At 39.0% G+C, this 19,058-nt stretch overlaps 1 protein-coding gene across 4 annotated transcripts in view; it reads right to left on the bottom strand.

The window, feature by feature from the left end:
• map2k5 (mitogen-activated protein kinase kinase 5) overlaps positions 1-19,058 on the bottom strand; it is a 54,232-nt gene that overhangs the window by 22,645 nt on the left and 12,529 nt on the right. For 3 of the 4 annotated variants that reach the window (XM_088992041.1, XM_088992040.1, XM_088992043.1), the window contains exons 4-12: positions 18,503-18,572; positions 17,037-17,077; positions 14,994-15,061; positions 14,870-14,918; positions 13,813-13,877; positions 5,392-5,431; positions 4,769-4,837; positions 3,397-3,478; positions 1,549-1,610 (exon numbers count right to left, since the gene is read on the bottom strand). In XM_088992041.1, coding sequence (XP_088848167.1) covers positions 1,549-1,610; positions 3,397-3,478; positions 4,769-4,837; positions 5,392-5,431; positions 13,813-13,877; positions 14,870-14,918; positions 14,994-15,061; positions 17,037-17,077; positions 18,503-18,572 — 546 coding nt within the window. The remainder of the gene's footprint in view (positions 1-1,548; positions 1,611-3,396; positions 3,479-4,768; positions 4,838-5,391; positions 5,432-13,812; positions 13,878-14,869; positions 14,919-14,993; positions 15,062-17,036; positions 17,078-18,502; positions 18,573-19,058) is intronic. The other variant, XM_088992042.1, reaches the window with a different exon arrangement.

The raw sequence follows: 19,058 nt of genomic DNA, 5'->3' as shown, positions 1-19,058 counted from the left end.
GGTCGACATATTTCATGACATATTTTTTTTATTGGGAGGGAAGCACTGTCCCTTTAAATTCCGAGTATTTTAAAGAGTGGTATGGCCTAGATTACCAGCATTGTGGAGCATGCCGCGAAAAATACTGTATGGTAGCATTTTTCATCTCGAATGGAAAACATGAAATTGACTGAGTGATCCCACCACGCCTTTGGACAATTGTTTCACAATCCTGACGCCTTGCAAAAGGATGGTTCAAATATACAATTACTCCGAAATAATATAACCTTCATGCCCATGATGAGTGGATGTGGGGCTGGGCGATATATCAAGATCATTATGTATTGCAATGGAAATGGAAAATGCATTTAATAAAAGATTTGAGAGAAAAGAAAATCCGAAAGCCCCTGACCGATGATGGATTGTGCGTGTTATAGGCAGTGCGGAGTTGCCTCCAAACACAAAGGTGAAGCATTCATTCATTCAATCATTCACCAATCTAGAAAGATGCAAACCAACAAATTAGCATACTTTGGAGGACTGTTTAAATTAATGAGCAGTCAACTCAATACAACTCACGCACACTAAGCCGATTAAATGTCTCAGACATTACGTGTTAGAATAGGAGTTCCCTGTCGTTGACATGCTATTGCCAGGGTGTCAAACTCATTTTTTTTTTTCCCGCGGGCCACATTGTGGTTACTGTTTCTTCCTGAGGGCCGTTATGAATTTGGCGAAACCAATAGAATGTTTCATCTCCTCCACATTTTACATACAGAATGCACAACAAATTAATGAATAACGATTTTTCAAATCTGTAGTAAATAAGAATGACTGTTAACGTGGTTTCCATAAGATAATTTGACATTTTCGTTCAGACATTAGTAAGCATCATGGCACTTAATGCCGATTTGATTTGCTTTCGCAGGCCGAATAAAATGATGTGGCGAGCCAGATTTGGCCTCTGGGCCTTGACTTTGACACCTGTGTGCTAGTGTAACTATCAATGATGTTATTTTTGGGCTGCATCCCACGCAAATAAATATTTACCATCTTAGTGAGCACATGACACTACATTTCAAAATAAACAAAAACAAGTAAATTGTTTTTTTCTGATTTAACAAAGACATATTTTTCAACATTGACTGATAGTTATTATTGTATTTATAATGCAGAAATTATTCAGCCATAATGCACAGCCCTATGGAGGAGACTATGCATAAGAGGAGTTTATTGATTTATTTTTTTTATATTATTTTTCGATATTATTTTTATTTTATTGAGTATATATATATATATACAGTAAAGTCTCGTTATATCGATATTCTCCGGAGTCGGAAAAAATATCAATATAACCGGACTATCGATATATCCGATCCTGCGGGCATGTAATTGTATATATATATATATATATATATATATATATATATATATATATATATATATATATATATATATATATATATATATATATATATATATGAAATGAACAATTTCAAATGCATACAGTATATCGACTAGCCCAATGTTTGTCAACTTCATAATAAAGCTTGATGTATTCGAACTTACTGCTACAGCAATCCTTCCCAGGACATGCTCCGGAATCCTTTTATACACGTCAAGTGAACCACCTGCATTGGAAAAATAGCTCTTTCATTTATCCCAAAACAATCACTCCATTATATTTCAGTGATATCTTAAAGGGGGCATATTATGTAAAATTGCTTTTTTATTGTTTCTATGCAAATAGTTGGGTCTCTGGGCTCAGTCTGCCTGCCCAGCCATCAAGTGTGAAATTAAACAACCAAGGACATCCTCTTTTATATGCCTGTTTATGAAAATTCTGTCTGTGCGGGAGACCTTTCGCACTTATGTCCCTGACAACAGTGGGTCTAATTAACATAAAGACCACCACCACACAAAGCACTGTGCCTCTGCCGGCGACTTGTCAGAGAACCATTATAATGTGGCGGCCGATCTGCAGTTGCATCAAAAGTCCTATTGGCATGAGTCTCTGAAAACGATTAATTAGTTCGCCTACGTTAATGATGTATTGGATAGATTGCGTATGTTGATGTCTTGCGCCGCACAGCCAAAAGGTGTCTTCACAAGTGACATTACTATGGTGTGTGAAAACGCCTGCGAGTTGGAAGCCGCTGGTTGACCTACTAAAGCCGTGCTGGAATAGCAGGTGAGGAGCAAGATAGAGACTGATCAGATGATTTCATGGTGGCAAAAAATATGCTCCAAGGTATAAATTATTCATCTCTCTGTGTTTTGATAAACGCATGCTGTAAAAGTTATCAAAATATCTAGGAACATTTTTTGAGGAAAATAATCCTTATTTTTCCGGGCACTTTGTGATGAGTAATTTCTGTTTGTACTGTCGGTGCATTTTTCTGTAGATAAATGTTTCTGTCGATGAGAAGGTTTCTTCAGTCGTCATCTGTACAAATTTGAAGGTTTCGGACGTTTCGCTTCCTATCCAAGAGGCTTCATCAGCCCAATACGACCAGTCAGACTTTAGTTCGCTGATGAAGCCTCTTGGATAGGAGGCGAAACGCCCGAAACCTTCAAATTTGTACAGATGACGGCTGAAGAAACCTTCTCATCGATGGACCACTTCTGTACGACTGAGAGCTTACACAGACATAAATGTTTCTGTTATTGCAGCCTGTCGGCGGCTGCATTTTTTTCAGTCTCAAACCTGAAGAACTGGCTTTTGACCACCCTTACTTGGCAATTAACACCCCATTTAACTAATATGAGATACTTTACAATGTAACAAATGGTCATAGTTTTGTGGAAAAAAAGCCTGTCTGAATGGGTCACAAATTCACCCCAAAATATTTTCATTAAGTATGCATATAAATAGGCACTCAATAATATGTATTCTGAATTCTAAAAGAACATTAACAATCTTTGTTTTAATCTGAAAAGTAATAGGACTATTTTTAAGGAAGAAACCAAAAATTTATAGAATTGACATTTTGAACTATTTGAACATACTTTGTTGACACTTTGGCAAACGTGTGAAACGGGGGATTCAATGCATTAACACAGTGAACACATACAAATACGCAACTACAGACATCTCAGATGGATTGACACACACACACACACACACACACACACACACACACACACACACACACACACACACACGCACTCGCACACGCACACGCACACGCACACGCACACGCACACACACACACACACACACACACACACACACACACACACACACAGACACCTCAAATTCCACTCAAGTTTGGATTTATTACACCCTTGTAGCTTTTAGCACACCAGCATGCTAAGCAGCTGACAACACTGTGATATTCTTTTGATCAGCAGATGTGTAAATGGATACACGGGAGAGACACGGCGGTCAGGTGGGAGGAGCAGAAAAAAACTCACCATCCATGAATTCTGTACATATGGATATTCTGTTTTCCACAAAAAAAGCACTGAAGAAGGTGATGATGTAGGGCGAGTCACACTGCAATCAGAATCAGAAAGCCTTTAATCGTCCCGCAATGGGGAAATTTGTGGGACAAATGAGGATAATATAATTAACGACAGAAAAAAATTAATGGTATTCCAAATTATTAACATATGTAATGTTACAAAACAATCTGTTTATGCTGATAAAAAGGAATGAATAGTCCAAAGCCTCGCAAAAGGATTGAAAACACCAAACAACAAAATCCTCACACTATAAACTGGTTCTTTCTTTGATATCTTGGCAAAAGTTTACTTTATTGCATGGTATAAGTAGCTGTTTCAATGCCACTGATTGTCGGGCAAGTATTTGAGTTTTTTTAACCTCTGGAGTCTCAAGTATACTTTAAAGGACAACCGACATCTCCGGACAAGTTGTGTCCATAATTTGTAAAATGGCTTCAAATTACTTCTACTGAGCGTGTTTTACAAAGATTCCACCGCGTATAGCTATATTTTACGTTTTAAGACTCGTGCTGAATATTCCGAAAGTCTTGTTTTTGAGTTGGTGACGAGTCCGTACGTGACGTCACTGAAGGAATGCCCCTGACCGAAAAAAGGACACATTGTAGCAGTCCTTCCATCACGTCAATGCTTGTTTGGTCTGAAAACCTTGTGTTGCACCAGACAGAGCCAGAAGAGGGCGTCCAAGCTCCATGTAAGGAATTTATCAGCCTGTGGATACGGGCTGATTCATTCCTTACAGGAGCTCGGTGGCCATTTTCTGCCTCTTTTTGGGTGAGATATTTCCCCCCAATGTTGCCTCAAAATGGCACGGAATAAATTCTTTAATCGATTGCAAACATGTATGCTTTCCTCTCCAACAATGCAAGACGTCTTGGCGTGACGTCACGAACTGGGGGCGTGACTTTCTGAAAATTCCCAATTCGCAGCTCAATTTTTTGCAGATTTTGGAGACTAAGTCATTTTTATTGGTGTTTTGCATTTGAATAAATATATAAATTTTGGGTATTTTAGATGCTATAAAACGTTTTTCGGATGTCAGTTAGGAAACAAAAAAAGTGACGTCGGTTGTCCTTTAAGATTTGCAGTCCAGCACAAAACTGTATTTTGCCCAAGTCAAATAAATTTCACAAATAGAAATATTTGTCTTCATACAGTCCTCTATATTTAGGAAGCTATCCATTAAGCTATCCAAACCTCTAACATAATAAAAAAATAAAATAACTGCTCCCTTAAAAAAAAATAAAGAAAAGTACAAATTATGCATGGTTAATGTGGCTTTGGTATCAAATTGTTCAGTAAAATGAAGTTCACAGAAACTGACCTTGTAGAGAATTTCTAACTCCGACATTATCTGCTTCTGTAGCTCCAGAGTGATGTCCAGAGGAATTACCTGTTTGAACCATGCAAAATTTAAAATATTGCAATTCAGGGTGACAATTTATGCTTTTTCGACACACATTTGAAAGTTTTCCCAGCATCTTATCAAGTAAGTTTTGTTAAAGTTATATACGGACCAGACATAGCCATGGATGTATGAGGTAGAACATTTTATTGGATAACAGGCCATTGGGTGACATCGGTGAGTTGGTGCCTTGGATATGAATATTAGCTATGCATTCAGAAATTCACTCTCACGCCTGTTCAATACTTTCAAACTTTGTGAATCAGAGATGCAAGAGTGTGATCCCCTCCCAGTAATTTCAGAATGCGCCTATGTTTGAAACAAGGGGTGGACAACTCCTTCAGGGTCCGTTCGTGCATGTGCTATTTGGCTATGAAATGAAGGTAAACTGAAACTGATCATTTCGTACTTTTATTTATGAAATGAACTTTAATGTGAAGGTAATTGACATAACTAATCGAAAAAAGTTTCAAATCTGACCAAAAATGTGTACATATATAGACATATATATATGTGGTGGTATGAATTTTATTTAGTCTCACCTTGACAGCTAAGACACGCTTGCCGAGTAGATGATATGCTCTAGAAACAGAAACAAAAAAAAATGTACTGTATGTCACATACAGTAAGGCAAGGGATTTCAAATGTGAATGCGCCTATGTTTGAAACAAGGTGCATTGCTTGCACAAATCAACAGCAACTTTACATCATCATCATTTTCAAATCGTGAACTCAAAGTACTTGCTTGCATTGTATTGTGCTTGTATTGCACAAATCAACAGCAAAGTGACTCAAAGTACTTTACAAAAAGATAAGAAAAAATAAATGCATTCAAAGGAAAAAGAAAAGACATACAAATATTGCCAAAACATTGAATTCTGCATCAACAGCGATTCTGATCCATTGGTTCAAAAATCATTGTAGATTATTTAATTAGTGAAAAAAATGTGTTTTAACCTTGATTTAAAGAAATTCAGTTGTCTCGGTTGATCTACAGTTTTCTGGGAGTTTGTTCCAGATATGCGGGTGATAGAAGCTGAATGATGGTTTTCCATGTTTAGTCTGACTCTAGGGGCAGAGGGCAGAATAGTCTCAAATGATCTAAGAGTTCTAGGTGTTTGACATTCAATCAGGAGGTCTCAGATATATTTTGGCCAAAGACTATTTTGAGCATAATATACAAAAGGGTAGATTTTTAAATCCATCCTTTGACAGATGGGAAGCCAGTGCAATGATTTTAAGACCGGAGTGATGGAACGCATTTCCTTGGTTTGGGTTAAAACTTGAGCAGCAGCATTTTGAATTGATTGCAGTTGTCTGATGGATTTTTTTTTCCATACCAGTAAAGACACTGTTACAATAATCAAGCCTATTACAGAGAAATGTATGCCAGGTCCTGCTGAGACATCAACATTTTTACCCTTGACATATTCTTCAGCTATACAGTATAAGGCAGGCTTTGTAACTGTCTTTATGTGCTTCTTAAAAGTGAGACCTGAGTCTGTGACTATGTTTTCACCAACTCTGTTTTTCAAGCTGTAATGATTGGATCCATTTGCAGACTTCTAATCTTCTTTCTTTGGCTACAAAACCAATCATCTGTTATGCTCTTGTTCAGCTGCACATCTATTTGTTTAACTGCTCAATGCATTTAATCAGAGCCTACATGGGCCGTAGTCTGGAGATGAGACTGTGATGTATAATTGTCATCTGCATAGTTGTTGGAACTTATTTTATTGGTCTCTACTATCTGAGCGGGAACGGGAAAACATTCATGTGAAATATCAGTGGCCCGAGGATGGGAACTCCAGATGTGATCGCTAATTGCTTCGACTTAAAGTCACCAATTGAGATCAAATATTTCCTGAGTATTAATTGGGATTTAAACCACTGTGTGGTGTTAGAAAGTCGAAGCTTTGTGCCCTCTTTGTAAACGATGCTTACAATCAGGAAGCCAACAGTGATGTTAAGATGCAGCAAAAACAGCATAAGAAAGGACATTTGATGAGGTTGATCGAGTTGTCCACACAGGAGCAATTCCAGAGAACCCAGCTTTTATAGTGGCAAGAGAAGCAAAGCCCTATTATGATTTTATGACTGAAGTCCTTCATGCCGCACAAGAGGATTAGTTACAGTATACTGCATGAATAGTTTACCAGCCACAATACCTAATGACCTCACCACACATGTGTCAAAAATGAACATGGTGTGAAAACAGCCAGAATGTAGATCCAAATAGTACATGATTTAATAGAGCATGATACATTCCTTCCCACCTGACAGTTCATGTTCTGAGCAAAATGTGCAAAACACTGACCGAAACCCAATTGTTAGGTTGCTTCTTAGCCGAAACCGCCAAACCGTCTGAGCATTTTTATCAATATTGCCAGTGTAGCATTAGGCATTAAGTATTGCTACTGAGTGTTGCGAACATTTTAAGAATGTTCAATTTAACATTGTGTGTACTTTAATTTAAAATGTGATGTCCTTTCGTGAATGGAGTACATCGAGTAGCCTAGCGTATACAATGTGCCATAAAACAACATTACATGAATACACAGTGCTATTTATCTTAGCCCCAAGAGTGTTTTTGACCAGTATTGTCATGTTCTCCATGAAAGAGCAATTTTCACAAATGGCTGATGTCCTTGTTTTCCTGTTGATGTCTCAGTGTTGTTCTAAACAATCAATATCAGCTAAGCATGACTGCTGCCTCGTAATTAAAACGAGGATGTTAATTGAGGCTACAACGAGGGGTAGAAAAGTTAATGCTGAATGAGCAGGTTGTGGAAACTATCAAACAAACGACCTGGAGTCTTCCTCTATTATTCGAGCCTGAGTAACCATGTGTCGAAACCTCTGTGTTGAAAATGTTCAACAATTTTGCTTGAATGTGTTTGGACTAACGATTAATCTCGGAACAGGCCAAACCGATAATGCCCGCTTGCACGATATACTGCAATTATGTCATTACAAAAGCTGTGTAAAATATTCAGCATTCGTGACAAAAGCAGTTAATAGAAGTAACCAAAATATTATACACATCAGGTCTCAGTTTACAGGTGAACAACAAATTTTAATGAGAGGTTGCTTTAATGTACTCCCAAACATATTTTTTGGAGTTGATTTTTAAAAAAGCACAGATAAATAAATAAGACGCTCCCTTGCTTGAATTAATAAATGTATTACAGGTACATTGATACCTTGACTTCCGAACTTAATTGGTTGCAAGAAAGTGTGTAAGGCGAAGTGTGTATTCCAAACATTAATTTCCCATAGGAAACCATTAAAATAAGAATAATCCGTTCCCAGGTCCCCATAAAACAGAATTTTCTACTAAATAAGCCTTAAAATTACACAAACTATACCTTATTTTATGTATAATAAATGTGCTTTGGTATTGTAATTAAAGAAATAAACTGTACTGTATAACACTCATTTTATTTACCTTTGTGATGGTCGTTGATGGCTTGATGGAATGGAGTGGCCGGTTTCATCAGCATTAAACACTTGATGAGGAAAGTAGCCTTTTTTCTCTACCATCTTGAGGAATGATTCCTCGTAAGCTTCAGCAGCTTTATCGTTAGAACTGGCTGCCTCACCATGACGAATGACACTATGAATCCCTGTATGACGCTTAAAGTTCTCGAACCATCCGTGGCAAGCCTTGAAATCATCAATGGATGAAGAACTTCCAGGTTGCCCGTTGACGATATCCGAGTGAAGATGCCGTGCTTTCTCTGCGATAATTTTACCTAGTTCCTCATCAATTGTGTTCTGTTTAGCTGGGTTGAGATCTTTTTGCATAAAGTGTCTCAAGGAGCTCTGGGTTGTACATCTTGGAAGTTGTGATATTGCAACAGCAACAGTTGCAGGCAGACACACAAGAAACTTCATTAATAGCTGGTTCCCTTGCTTGCCTTTTCTCTTCAAATTGTACAGATGGATTGTGTGGGTTATTTGTGGAGCCTGATTGATGGGATATTTTAACCTTGCAGTCTACACTCTGCCTTTGAACTATCAATGAAGTTGAAACGAGTCCAAATTCCACTGTTTTCTATCCATTTTCTCACCTTTTGACTTTTATTTTTTCTTTGTGTGCTATTCGTGTCAGGGATGTTCGATCGGACACTGTGGACAAAGGCTCGGACACAAAGATTGTCTTTTACTGCCGGCAGGGAACGTAGTCATTCATGACAGACGCCGAAATTCTGCAGCCACCTGCCAAGCTATTTATTGAGAGTACAGTAAAGTCTCGTTATATCGATATTCAAGGGAGTCCGAAAAAATATCGATATAACCGGGACTATCGATATATCCGATTCTGCGCCGAACTGCATTAAACAAAAGCCGCCAAAAGAGGGCAGCCAAGCACCATATAAGAAACGGAGCTGGCCATTAGCTCCCTTTTTTTTTGGGTGAGAGATGTTCCCCCAATGTTGCCTCAAAATGGCACATATAATTCTTTAATGATTGTAAACATGTATGGTTTAATCTTCAGAACTACAGTGTATTTGAAACATATTCATAACTCGATGTGTAACAAGAAAGCATATTATCCGAATCTGAAGCCATTGTTTGGATTCACAAGAAATGCAAGACGTCTTGGCGTGAAGTCATTTTTATTTGCATTTGAATAAAAAGTGACATCGGCTGTCCTTTAATACACAGTATGGAATGTTAATAATTTTCAAAATCATCGCGCTTCAGCAGACAAAACAAGAAACATTGTTGCAAAAAACGATTGCATTCATATACAGTACAGTGGGCATGTACATAAAACAACAGGGAAACTGCAACGCTTACATCTTACTGTATTATGTATACAATTTAAAAAAGTCATCAATCTTCTTCTGCTTCCCATTTTTACCTTTTAACACAAACACTTCAATCTCGTCTGCTACACACGAGCTAGCGTCTGAAAATGAAAATGGCTCTGCTACACGGGTGCTGGGCACGTAACCAAGTCACCTGACCAAGTCGACCAATGGCGCGACTGATGGCGTGACACGTAACCAAGACACGTGACCAAGTTGACCAATGGCGCGACCGATGGCGTGTCACGTGACAAAGTCACACGGCCAAGTCGACCAATAGCGCGACCGATGGCGGCTCATGTGACCAAGTCGACCAATGGCGCGACCGATGGCGGCTCACGTAACAAGACACGTGACCAAGTTCACCAATGGCGCGACGGATATATCGATATAAACAACAAAAATGGCCGCCGGGGGATGAAAAGGAGCACCGTAATAACCGGATTATCGTAATAACCGGGTATCGTACTAAACGGTACTAATTATACATAAAAAGACTAGAAATGTGCAAGGGAAATTAAAATAGTATCGTAATAAGCGGTACTATCGATATAACCGATATCGATATAACGAGACTTTACTGTATATGCAAATTTAAGTGATTGCAGTGAGGAGGAGGAGGGGTTAGAGTGCTCACAGCGTGCAATAGGCACTCCTCCTCACTGCTGCGTGTGTCCTGCTGCATGTGTCCCCTCCCTCCTGTACCACGGATCTTGACCAATCACGCGCGGCTTTAACCGAAGACTCGGGGCGGGGAATAAAGGACAAAAAAAGTTGGCTGCCATTTCCAGCTCCTTATTAAGGGCGGCTCTCTTCGTTCACTTCAGAGATCCGGCTCGTTCGCAAACGACACATCACTTATTGTGGCACTCCGTGTGTTTCCCGAAAAATAGTTTGTATGCCAAGATTACATTCTCACGAATGTAACCTCTGAAAGGTTTGTTAGCAAAAGCGTTCATAAGCCGTGGTATCACTGTAGTACAGATTTTATGATTATGAAACCCCGGTGTGCCAACCAAAAATGAGGGCAGATATGCACACAGCAAAAAAAAAAAAAAAAAGAATAAAAAATGATGGTTAAATTAATTTTAGTTGGACAATGTCAATTTAAAAACAGATGTTTTATTAACTTAACCATAAAGGCAGAATATTTGATACAGCTCCGAGATTGGATATCCTTACGATATATCTGCAAGTTCAGTGGTCAGTTCCAATTTATGAAAAAAAGTGTCTTTTAGTTTTATTGTACTGATAGAAAGACATTGTTAGGAACTGCTACAATTAAATGTTGCCCTGCAGTATCATGGTGGTTATAATTGTACACTGGGAGCAATGTTCTTTCTAGCCTGGGCAGCAATTCAGAATGTACAGTTCTACATATCGGTGAATCAAGATTAAAACTCTTTATGAACTCTAAAAGACAGAATCCTAATCAAAAGAATGGCAGAAGAGACACATTGGATATTTGTAAGTGTTTTACAGGGATTGGATTGGATTGGATTTGCCTTTATTAGTCTCGCAGTGGAGAAATTTACATTTCACAGCAGCAAAGTTATGAAAGAAATGAAAGTAGAAAAGCAAATGTTGATGTTATAAAGATAAATATATTGCACGGCTTGGTTAAAGAAGACTGTCCTTGACCGCCTCAGGGCAACATTCTTATGAGTTACAGTGACAGGCCTGTGACGGGGACAAGGTTACATACCACACCCCCTCCCCATCACTCCTCCCTGATCTGACCCCAGTAAATGTGCCTCATTGTCTGGATCTTATTTACACTCTAGCTCGTCTGTAATAAAAGCTCCATCATGCAGTATTCATAGGCCCTCTTGCAATGTGTCTCAAGTTGGGGCGATATGTTAGAAAGAGTGGCCTTCTGGATCAGGGCTAATGCAGTCTTTTAAACTGCTGCATGGTTGACGGGCCACCATGCACCCAAGTTGACAGCTATTATGGCTTCATTTATGACACAGAGGCCAAATCCTCAACACAAATAGTGATGTGAGTACAATACGCATCATTCAGAAAACTTTGTGAAAAGGCCAAGCAATACACAGCAAGTTAGGATATTTATGTATGGACTGAAGGGACAATATACCGGTATATTTTTTTTTTTTTTTTTCGCGATCAGATGATATTTCTGAAGGGATGGCACAGTGATCAACCGGTTAGCACAAATGCCTCACAGTGTGGAGGTGCAGGGTTCGATTCCGGCTCTCTGTGGGGTTTGCATGTTCTCCCCATGCCTATGTGGTTTTACGCTGGGTTATCCTGTTTCCTCCCACACTCCAAACACATTCAAGGCATATTAATGGAACATGGTGTGATTGTGTACACCATCGTGGTTGTTTGTCTATGTGAGCTCTGTGACTGAATGGCAAACAGTTCAGGGTGTACCCTGCCAACTGTCCAGAGAAAGCTGGAATAGGCTCCAGTGCACCCGTAACCCACGTAGGGATAACCGGATTAGAAAGTTAACGGGTGGCTATTTGAGAAGTAGATTGTCTCTTTGGAATATGTGCTTGTTCGCATACACATGTATTAAATATAAAGAGATGCCCTTCAGGTACATTGTCAACAAAAGTATCCAGTTGCAAACTAAACCAGTCACCCCCCCCCCCCCCGCGAACAAGAAACTAACCAAACTGTTAGGAGTCTTGAACATAAAAAGTAATCAATGTGGTAACAAAACTCACACAAGAGAAAAAAATGTAGATGCTAGGAGAAAAGTGTAGTAGTAGATATTACCACTGTCACAGCCCTGCTCAAGTGCAGGTTTAATTGTACTTCTGTATTCAAGAGTATAATAGACAGTCTATACATTCTTGTAATTGCATTTCTAAGCCAACAAATGAGTTACATTGGTGGATGAGATGGACTCCCAAGATAGTGTCTAATAAAAAAATAAAGACATAAAAAATCCAAACACTGATACATGGCCAGGTCAGGTTGTGTGGCTTTCGATAGTTGAGGTGTCTGTAACATCCAATTGAGTCTAAATGACTCTGGGTCATAAATGGGTAAGGTTTAAAAGGTGGGAAGCCTTTACACTTGATAACACGAGATTCGTAATAGTTTTTAAAATGTAGATTTCATTACAATTCTAGTCTACTTTTAAGTTTTTCAACTTGCGACATTTTTAAAAAACATTAAAAAATATTCCAATTGTACCATGTACAGTATTTATTTCCGTGTTATGTTACTAAATGTATGTTGACAATGTAAAAAAAAAATATTCTTTGCTTCCATTAAGTACTCTTCAAAAAAACAATGTACAACAGCAAAACCAGTTAGATATGTATTTCTCTACCTCTTCTCCCAACCATAAAATTTCATCACCAAATCATATGGATTTTCTTCAAAGCTAAGTTGACTGAGAAGTTGTTGGTTTTGCAATATTGGCCTTCGCAAGTGTACTGTAACCATTTGTACCACTCAACATCAACGTTCTGTTTGTCTTACAACTATGAGAGGTTGGACTTTAATGAAACAATCTCAAAGCAATAAAAGAGTCAAATTTGTTTGGACTGAGCCAAGAGAAAATAAATAGACAGCATTGCGGCCTTGCTCGATTGGAAATTTACTGGGTGGATGTGAGAAAACACTTGGCTGAGTCAAGGTTAGTAGGAGCAGTAATCAATACTTCAATCTCAATAAAACAATCCAATGTAGGTGAATAGATGGAAAGACAAAACAAGGAAGGAGGGAGAAAGAAGGACAAAGGCAACATTCCTCTCATAACTTTTGCAGCCCAACCAAAAAGATAAAGAATAAAAATTACATCCACATGGCCAGTGAGCACAGAGCTGTTCTAGTGTATGGTAGGTAACGGTTGGCAAATATGGGCCAATTAAGTCAATCGTTGTCAACCACATAGCCACATTCCAATGCATAATTGAAACTCCACAACAGAATAAGTGACAACATTGTGTTTTTGTTAGAACACCCTCCAGCCCCCCCCCCCCCCCCCCCCCCCCCCAAAAAAAAAAAACATGGGTGATGGTGGAGGGTCCAAAAGTTCTTTAGTATGGACAGACAGAACTAGACATGATGCTTAAACCACCTCCAGCATCTATCGTCAGAGTCAATACTTTGTAGCATTAACAGTGTAGCATCAATATCTCGTGCTATCCAGGAAACACTTACTTGTAGACTGTGCCTCCGTTTCCTTGCCCCAGCTGTTCTTGGTATTGGATATCATGGGCATTTATCTGAAAGGTAATAACAAGCCATACCATTCTAATACAGTAGGTACAAATTTAAAGCAAGAGCCAAATATTTTTTTTTAAATCGACATCTAGTGTCAGTCAAGGAAGATGAAGCGGAAAGTATGGCTATATTGAAAGCGCACTCCCATTCACTTGAATGGACTGGCAAGGTGTGTGCCACTCTCTTGCATTTTTAGGATGAAACTTCACTATTCAATCCATTGGTACAAATAAATATGCTAATGTGTATCACTGTAAAACTAAAAATATGTGTACTGTATATATTGTGTGACACACCGCTGCACGAATCTCACTCACTTCAAACCTGCAAATGAAACTTTGTGTGTCTGTCCCTTCTCCCTTTAAAGGACTATCGACACCCCCGGACAAGTTGCCTCCATAAATCACTTCAAATGACTTCTACTGAGCGCATTTTACAAAGATTCCACCACATATAGCTATATATTATTTTTTTTTTAAGACTCAAGCTGAATATTCATGAAGTCTTGTTTTCGAGTTGATGAAGATGCCCTATGTGACATCACGCAGGGAACGCCCTTCCATTGTCATGTCCTTATTTATAATGATACTATTGCAACATGTTCTACCGGAGACAAATTCCTTATGTGTTCTACATACTTGGCCAATAAAGATCATTCTGTTTCTGATATCATTGTCATTAGCAACTTGAAAGGATGCACATGGTTGGTTGGGTTGAGCAGGCTAATTTATAGCAATAAACAAAACATGACACATGACATGAACAATGTTTATGACGTATGAGAAAAGGTGTTGCAATTCCTGTGAGTGAAGCAATGTTCGTTTGAAGATATTGTCCGTAAAGCAATTTGTGACATGGGTTGTTTCAGAGCCAAGGTGTCACTTTGTTGAATAAGGGCAAAATATGGCAAAAACCTTACAAGTAACTCATTTGGTCTGTCTGTATGACACAAAAAGAAAAGAAAATGAATTATCTTAAATCAAAACAAACTAACCTGCCCAGTTGTCAATATCCTTTTTAACTCAGCAGATGATTTCTTTAAGCTGAATCACATAAAAGACAGTTGTATTGACAGAAATACTCTCCTTCAGCTGAACTTTTTTTCCCCTGAGGTTTACCTGTTGTTTGCTATAGCATCTGTCACACCGTGTGTACAGTCATTGACGGGATTAGGTCTTGTATTCACCTAAGAATTGACAAAGCAACAGAAGGAATTGGAGCAGCATCCGTTCATACATACAAAATAAAATATCAATGATGGTGCGCCTTGTACTTAGAAGCGCTTTAGGTGCAGAAAATACAGTAGTCATATCACAGAGTTTTGATATCATTCAACACAGCGTAAAGCTCCAGCTGTGCTGATTGAGAGATGGATGTGCCCCTGTGGCAGCTTTGTATTTTAACTGCAGCTGCAACTTTTAGGAGGAGCGACTCAAGCAGATCTTATAGTATGTTTCCTGAAAAAGAAAGTCAGTCGGCATGGTCAGGATGCCCAACTTCTGCCTCAATTTGAGCCAGGAAAACCCTTGCATAACCGTATTTTTATTAGATACTTCAACCCTCCCAATGAGGATGGATGGAATTGATTGGACGCTGACATAATTTTCAATAAAAAGATATCCATTCAAAAGTAAAATTCACTTTTCCCCCAACGCGCAGTCAACGTTTGAAGAATTGGCCATTAAAGTATATAGAGTTAAAATCTTTAATAACCATGACAAAGGACCGCAGGACGACAATGCCAGGGCAATCAAAATGTTATGCTTCACTAGGGATATTGTTCTTCAAATCTTTTCAGGCATATCCAAGTTTACTCCAAAGACATGGAAGAATAGACAGGTGACTCTACTGGGGGAAATACTGAAAACCACACTTTTAATTGAGGTCAAAAGGCAGGTGCGTTTGGTCCACAAATGCAAAGGAATTTTCCCTTTACTTAGTGCCCAAGAAGACCTAATTTAAACTGCACACAAGACTGCACTCTGTCAATTTTATATTAACATGAGAAACATGAGGCAGATGTTTACCAAAGTTTTTGGGAAAGTATCATCTGAGCTTTGAAAGGCGCTTATAAATAAAATGTATTATTATTAGTATTTGGCGGCCCGGTAGTCGAGTGGGTAGCACACCGGCTTCACAGTGCAGAGGTCGCCGGTTCGCGTCCCGGTCCGGCCTCCCTGTGTGGAGTTTGCATGTTCTCCCCGGACCCGGAGAAAGTGGGTTTTCTCCGGGTCCTCCGGTTTCCTCCCACACTCCAAAAACATGCATGGCAGGCAGATTGACCACTCCAAATCGTCCCTAGGTGTGAGTATGAGAGTGACTGTTGTATGTCTTTGCGTGCCCTGCGATTGGCTGGCAACCATTTCAGGGTGTCCCCCGCCTCGTGCCCAAAGACAGCTGAGATAGGCTCCAGCAACCCCCGCGACCCTAATGAGGAATAAGCGGTATGGAAAATGAGATGAGATTATTAGTATTATAACCGACCCTTGATCTCCAGAGCAAGTGTCAGAGAATACAGCACATGAAGACTGTTGTAGCCCATGTATGTGAGGATGGGGTGGCTCTTCGCTGCTCACCCGCAGAAAAAATATCATGTGACTGTAAATTGTCCTTGAGATTTTGAAAGGTGCTTATAAATGAAATGTATTATTATTATTATTCTATTGGTCATTATGATTGATGATGTCCCAACTACAAATCAACCAGTTGCATTAACAGTTTAAAGCAAAATGAAATTATCTGAAGGAGTGAAAATTTTCTTTGCTGCTGTGAAATGTAAACCTCTCCACTGCGAAACTAATAAAGGCAAATCCAAATGACTTCTACAGCAAATTTCAACCACATTGGGGCCACCACACACATGCATGCACACACGCGCACTCTCTCACACACACACACACACACACACACACACACACACACACACACACACACACACACACACACACACACACACACACACACACACACACGCACACACGCGCGCGCACACACGCACACACAAAACATCAATAAATTAATATACATGAGTGAGACAGAAGGAATGCCTTGACTGCAATTGACATTTCAATAAGTGGAACACAGTGTTACCAATGCATTTACTTCAAGACCCCCTTCTCATTCTACGTTAAGGCTGCTGAAACAATTATTGAGATAGGTACCTTCAGGCCATGTATGTTCCGGATCCCCGGAGTCTTGCCGGCTGAAACAGTAATTGACTAGATTGAAGAACACACTAGGCCATTTACAAATGCATCAGTTCAGTTTTATAAAGAAAAAATGAAATGAAATGAGGGTTACTTTGAAATTAGCTCATGAAAAGAAAGTGAAAGCTGCTGGTGTCTTGAGACTGCTATTGTCTTGTCGGAAGGAAAACAGTTAAAGGCCTTGAAATGAACAAGACGTTGGTGAGAAAAATATGAATATCAAAGCACTGAGAGACAGAATACAATTCTTTGTCACTAAACTAAGACCTCAGGGCTTGCTTAGATGTGTGAGCAAACAACACGGAGATAATCTGGAAAGCTATTCATACTGGCAACATGACTGAAAATGTGGGGCGGCTTTCAACTCTGAGCATAAGTAAAATCTTTACCTTAAACTGTTAAACCTACTATGTCAGTGGTCACAAATTTTGAAGCGGCTACTTTACAGAATTATCTGTTAAACAGATCTAATTTATATATGAGAAATATCGATTCAAAATGCAGTTTATTCCGTCCATATCTTTTCATGAGAACGATGCATTCCCCAGCTCGATGGAAGAGTCTTTGTAACGGAACGCAGCATAGTAGCAGTGTGTTTCAAATACATTTGCAATCTGTTTAAAAGGATGCTTTAAAAAGTTTCATGTTTAAACATCAGGGGAGGGCATTTCAAGGCCTTATGGTAGAGTGTGTAGAATTTAGTGCCATCTAATGGTGACCTAATGAAGCGCTTGGTTTTGGTATAGGGGCGCAGACAGACAACATTTCGCAAGCTTACCACAATTTCTTCAGCAGACTAGGAATCAAAATGCCATATCAATTGTGATGAAATACGCACTCATCAGACTGCCTTATTTATTATTTTGAGAAGTCAGTAACCTACATTTGTCCCCTTTGAGTTGCAGGAGCTGAAAAAATGGTGCAGAAACATGAGCGTCTTCTATCTGGAAAGAGGGTTTTGTTCTAAGTGATATAAGGGTGATTTACTTCATTTGATCATGTAAAATAAAGACATTGATTTGTTAAAACAGTATTAATATAATAAACAATATTGACCAATGAAACTACCCCTTTAAATAATGGCAAATGAATTCCGAACATTGTCTCTCTATGAAGGAAATGTTAACCTTTTGTGAGTGGATGTGGAGGGCACCCCCCTTGATGAAAATGAATCACAGGCATTGAGTTTTTTCAAAATAGGTTGAATTTTACTACTGTGCAGTAGTGTCATTGATACTTCAAGCCATTGTCATTATTGCTTTAGTTTTGATCACTGATCAAGAGATTCCGGAAAATGTTAAGTACAGTCCATTAGGCAGTCAGAGCTAAAGCTTTAGAAGTCCTCCAGATAACATAAGAATCACAGATACCCCATATCTTTATCAAATTTGGATTCACGATTAATTGCAACCACTCCATACCTCGTGGAAATATCTGAAGAGGCTCTGGAAGCTGTCCGTTCAAGCGTTCTTCATTCACCGTAGCGCAGTACTAAAGTTGAAAATAAAGTGACTGTTACAAACTTCATTGTTTACAAACACTATCTTGAAGTTTGTGAGATTGCTATAAACTCCTATCATAACAACACAATATGGATTCATTAATATCTGCTTTACTAGTACATTAAAAATGTGTAAAAATGCTCAAATGCTGTCCAATGTGTTTCCAAAATGTGTGCGTGCTGTGCTGAAATCTGTTGCCGATGAGAATTAATGCCTGGTGGGCTTGTTGTGAACGAGTGTAGTATTACCCTTTTCTCCTCCAGGTCAACAGCTCACCAAACACTCATATCCTACAGGACTAACACGTGTAGACACACTCGGGAGCCTCTCAGACACTTGCCAAACCAATGCAATAATTGATGTTTCAGTTAACCAAACCATCTGTTAAAGTGAGGGTGCAGGTTTTTGTGAGTCTCTCTGTCTGTGTGTGTCTCCTTTCTGGATAAGGCTTCAAATCAACCACAATTAACACTGT

Source organism: Hippocampus bargibanti, linkage group LG03, assembly GCF_051943395.1.
Source record: "Hippocampus bargibanti isolate YZ-2025 linkage group LG03, ASM5194339v1, whole genome shotgun sequence".
Classification (NCBI taxonomy): Eukaryota; Metazoa; Chordata; class Actinopteri; order Syngnathiformes; family Syngnathidae; genus Hippocampus; species Hippocampus bargibanti.
The sequence above is the reverse complement of the archived record's forward strand: the minus strand, read 5'-3'. Positions and strand labels throughout refer to the sequence as shown.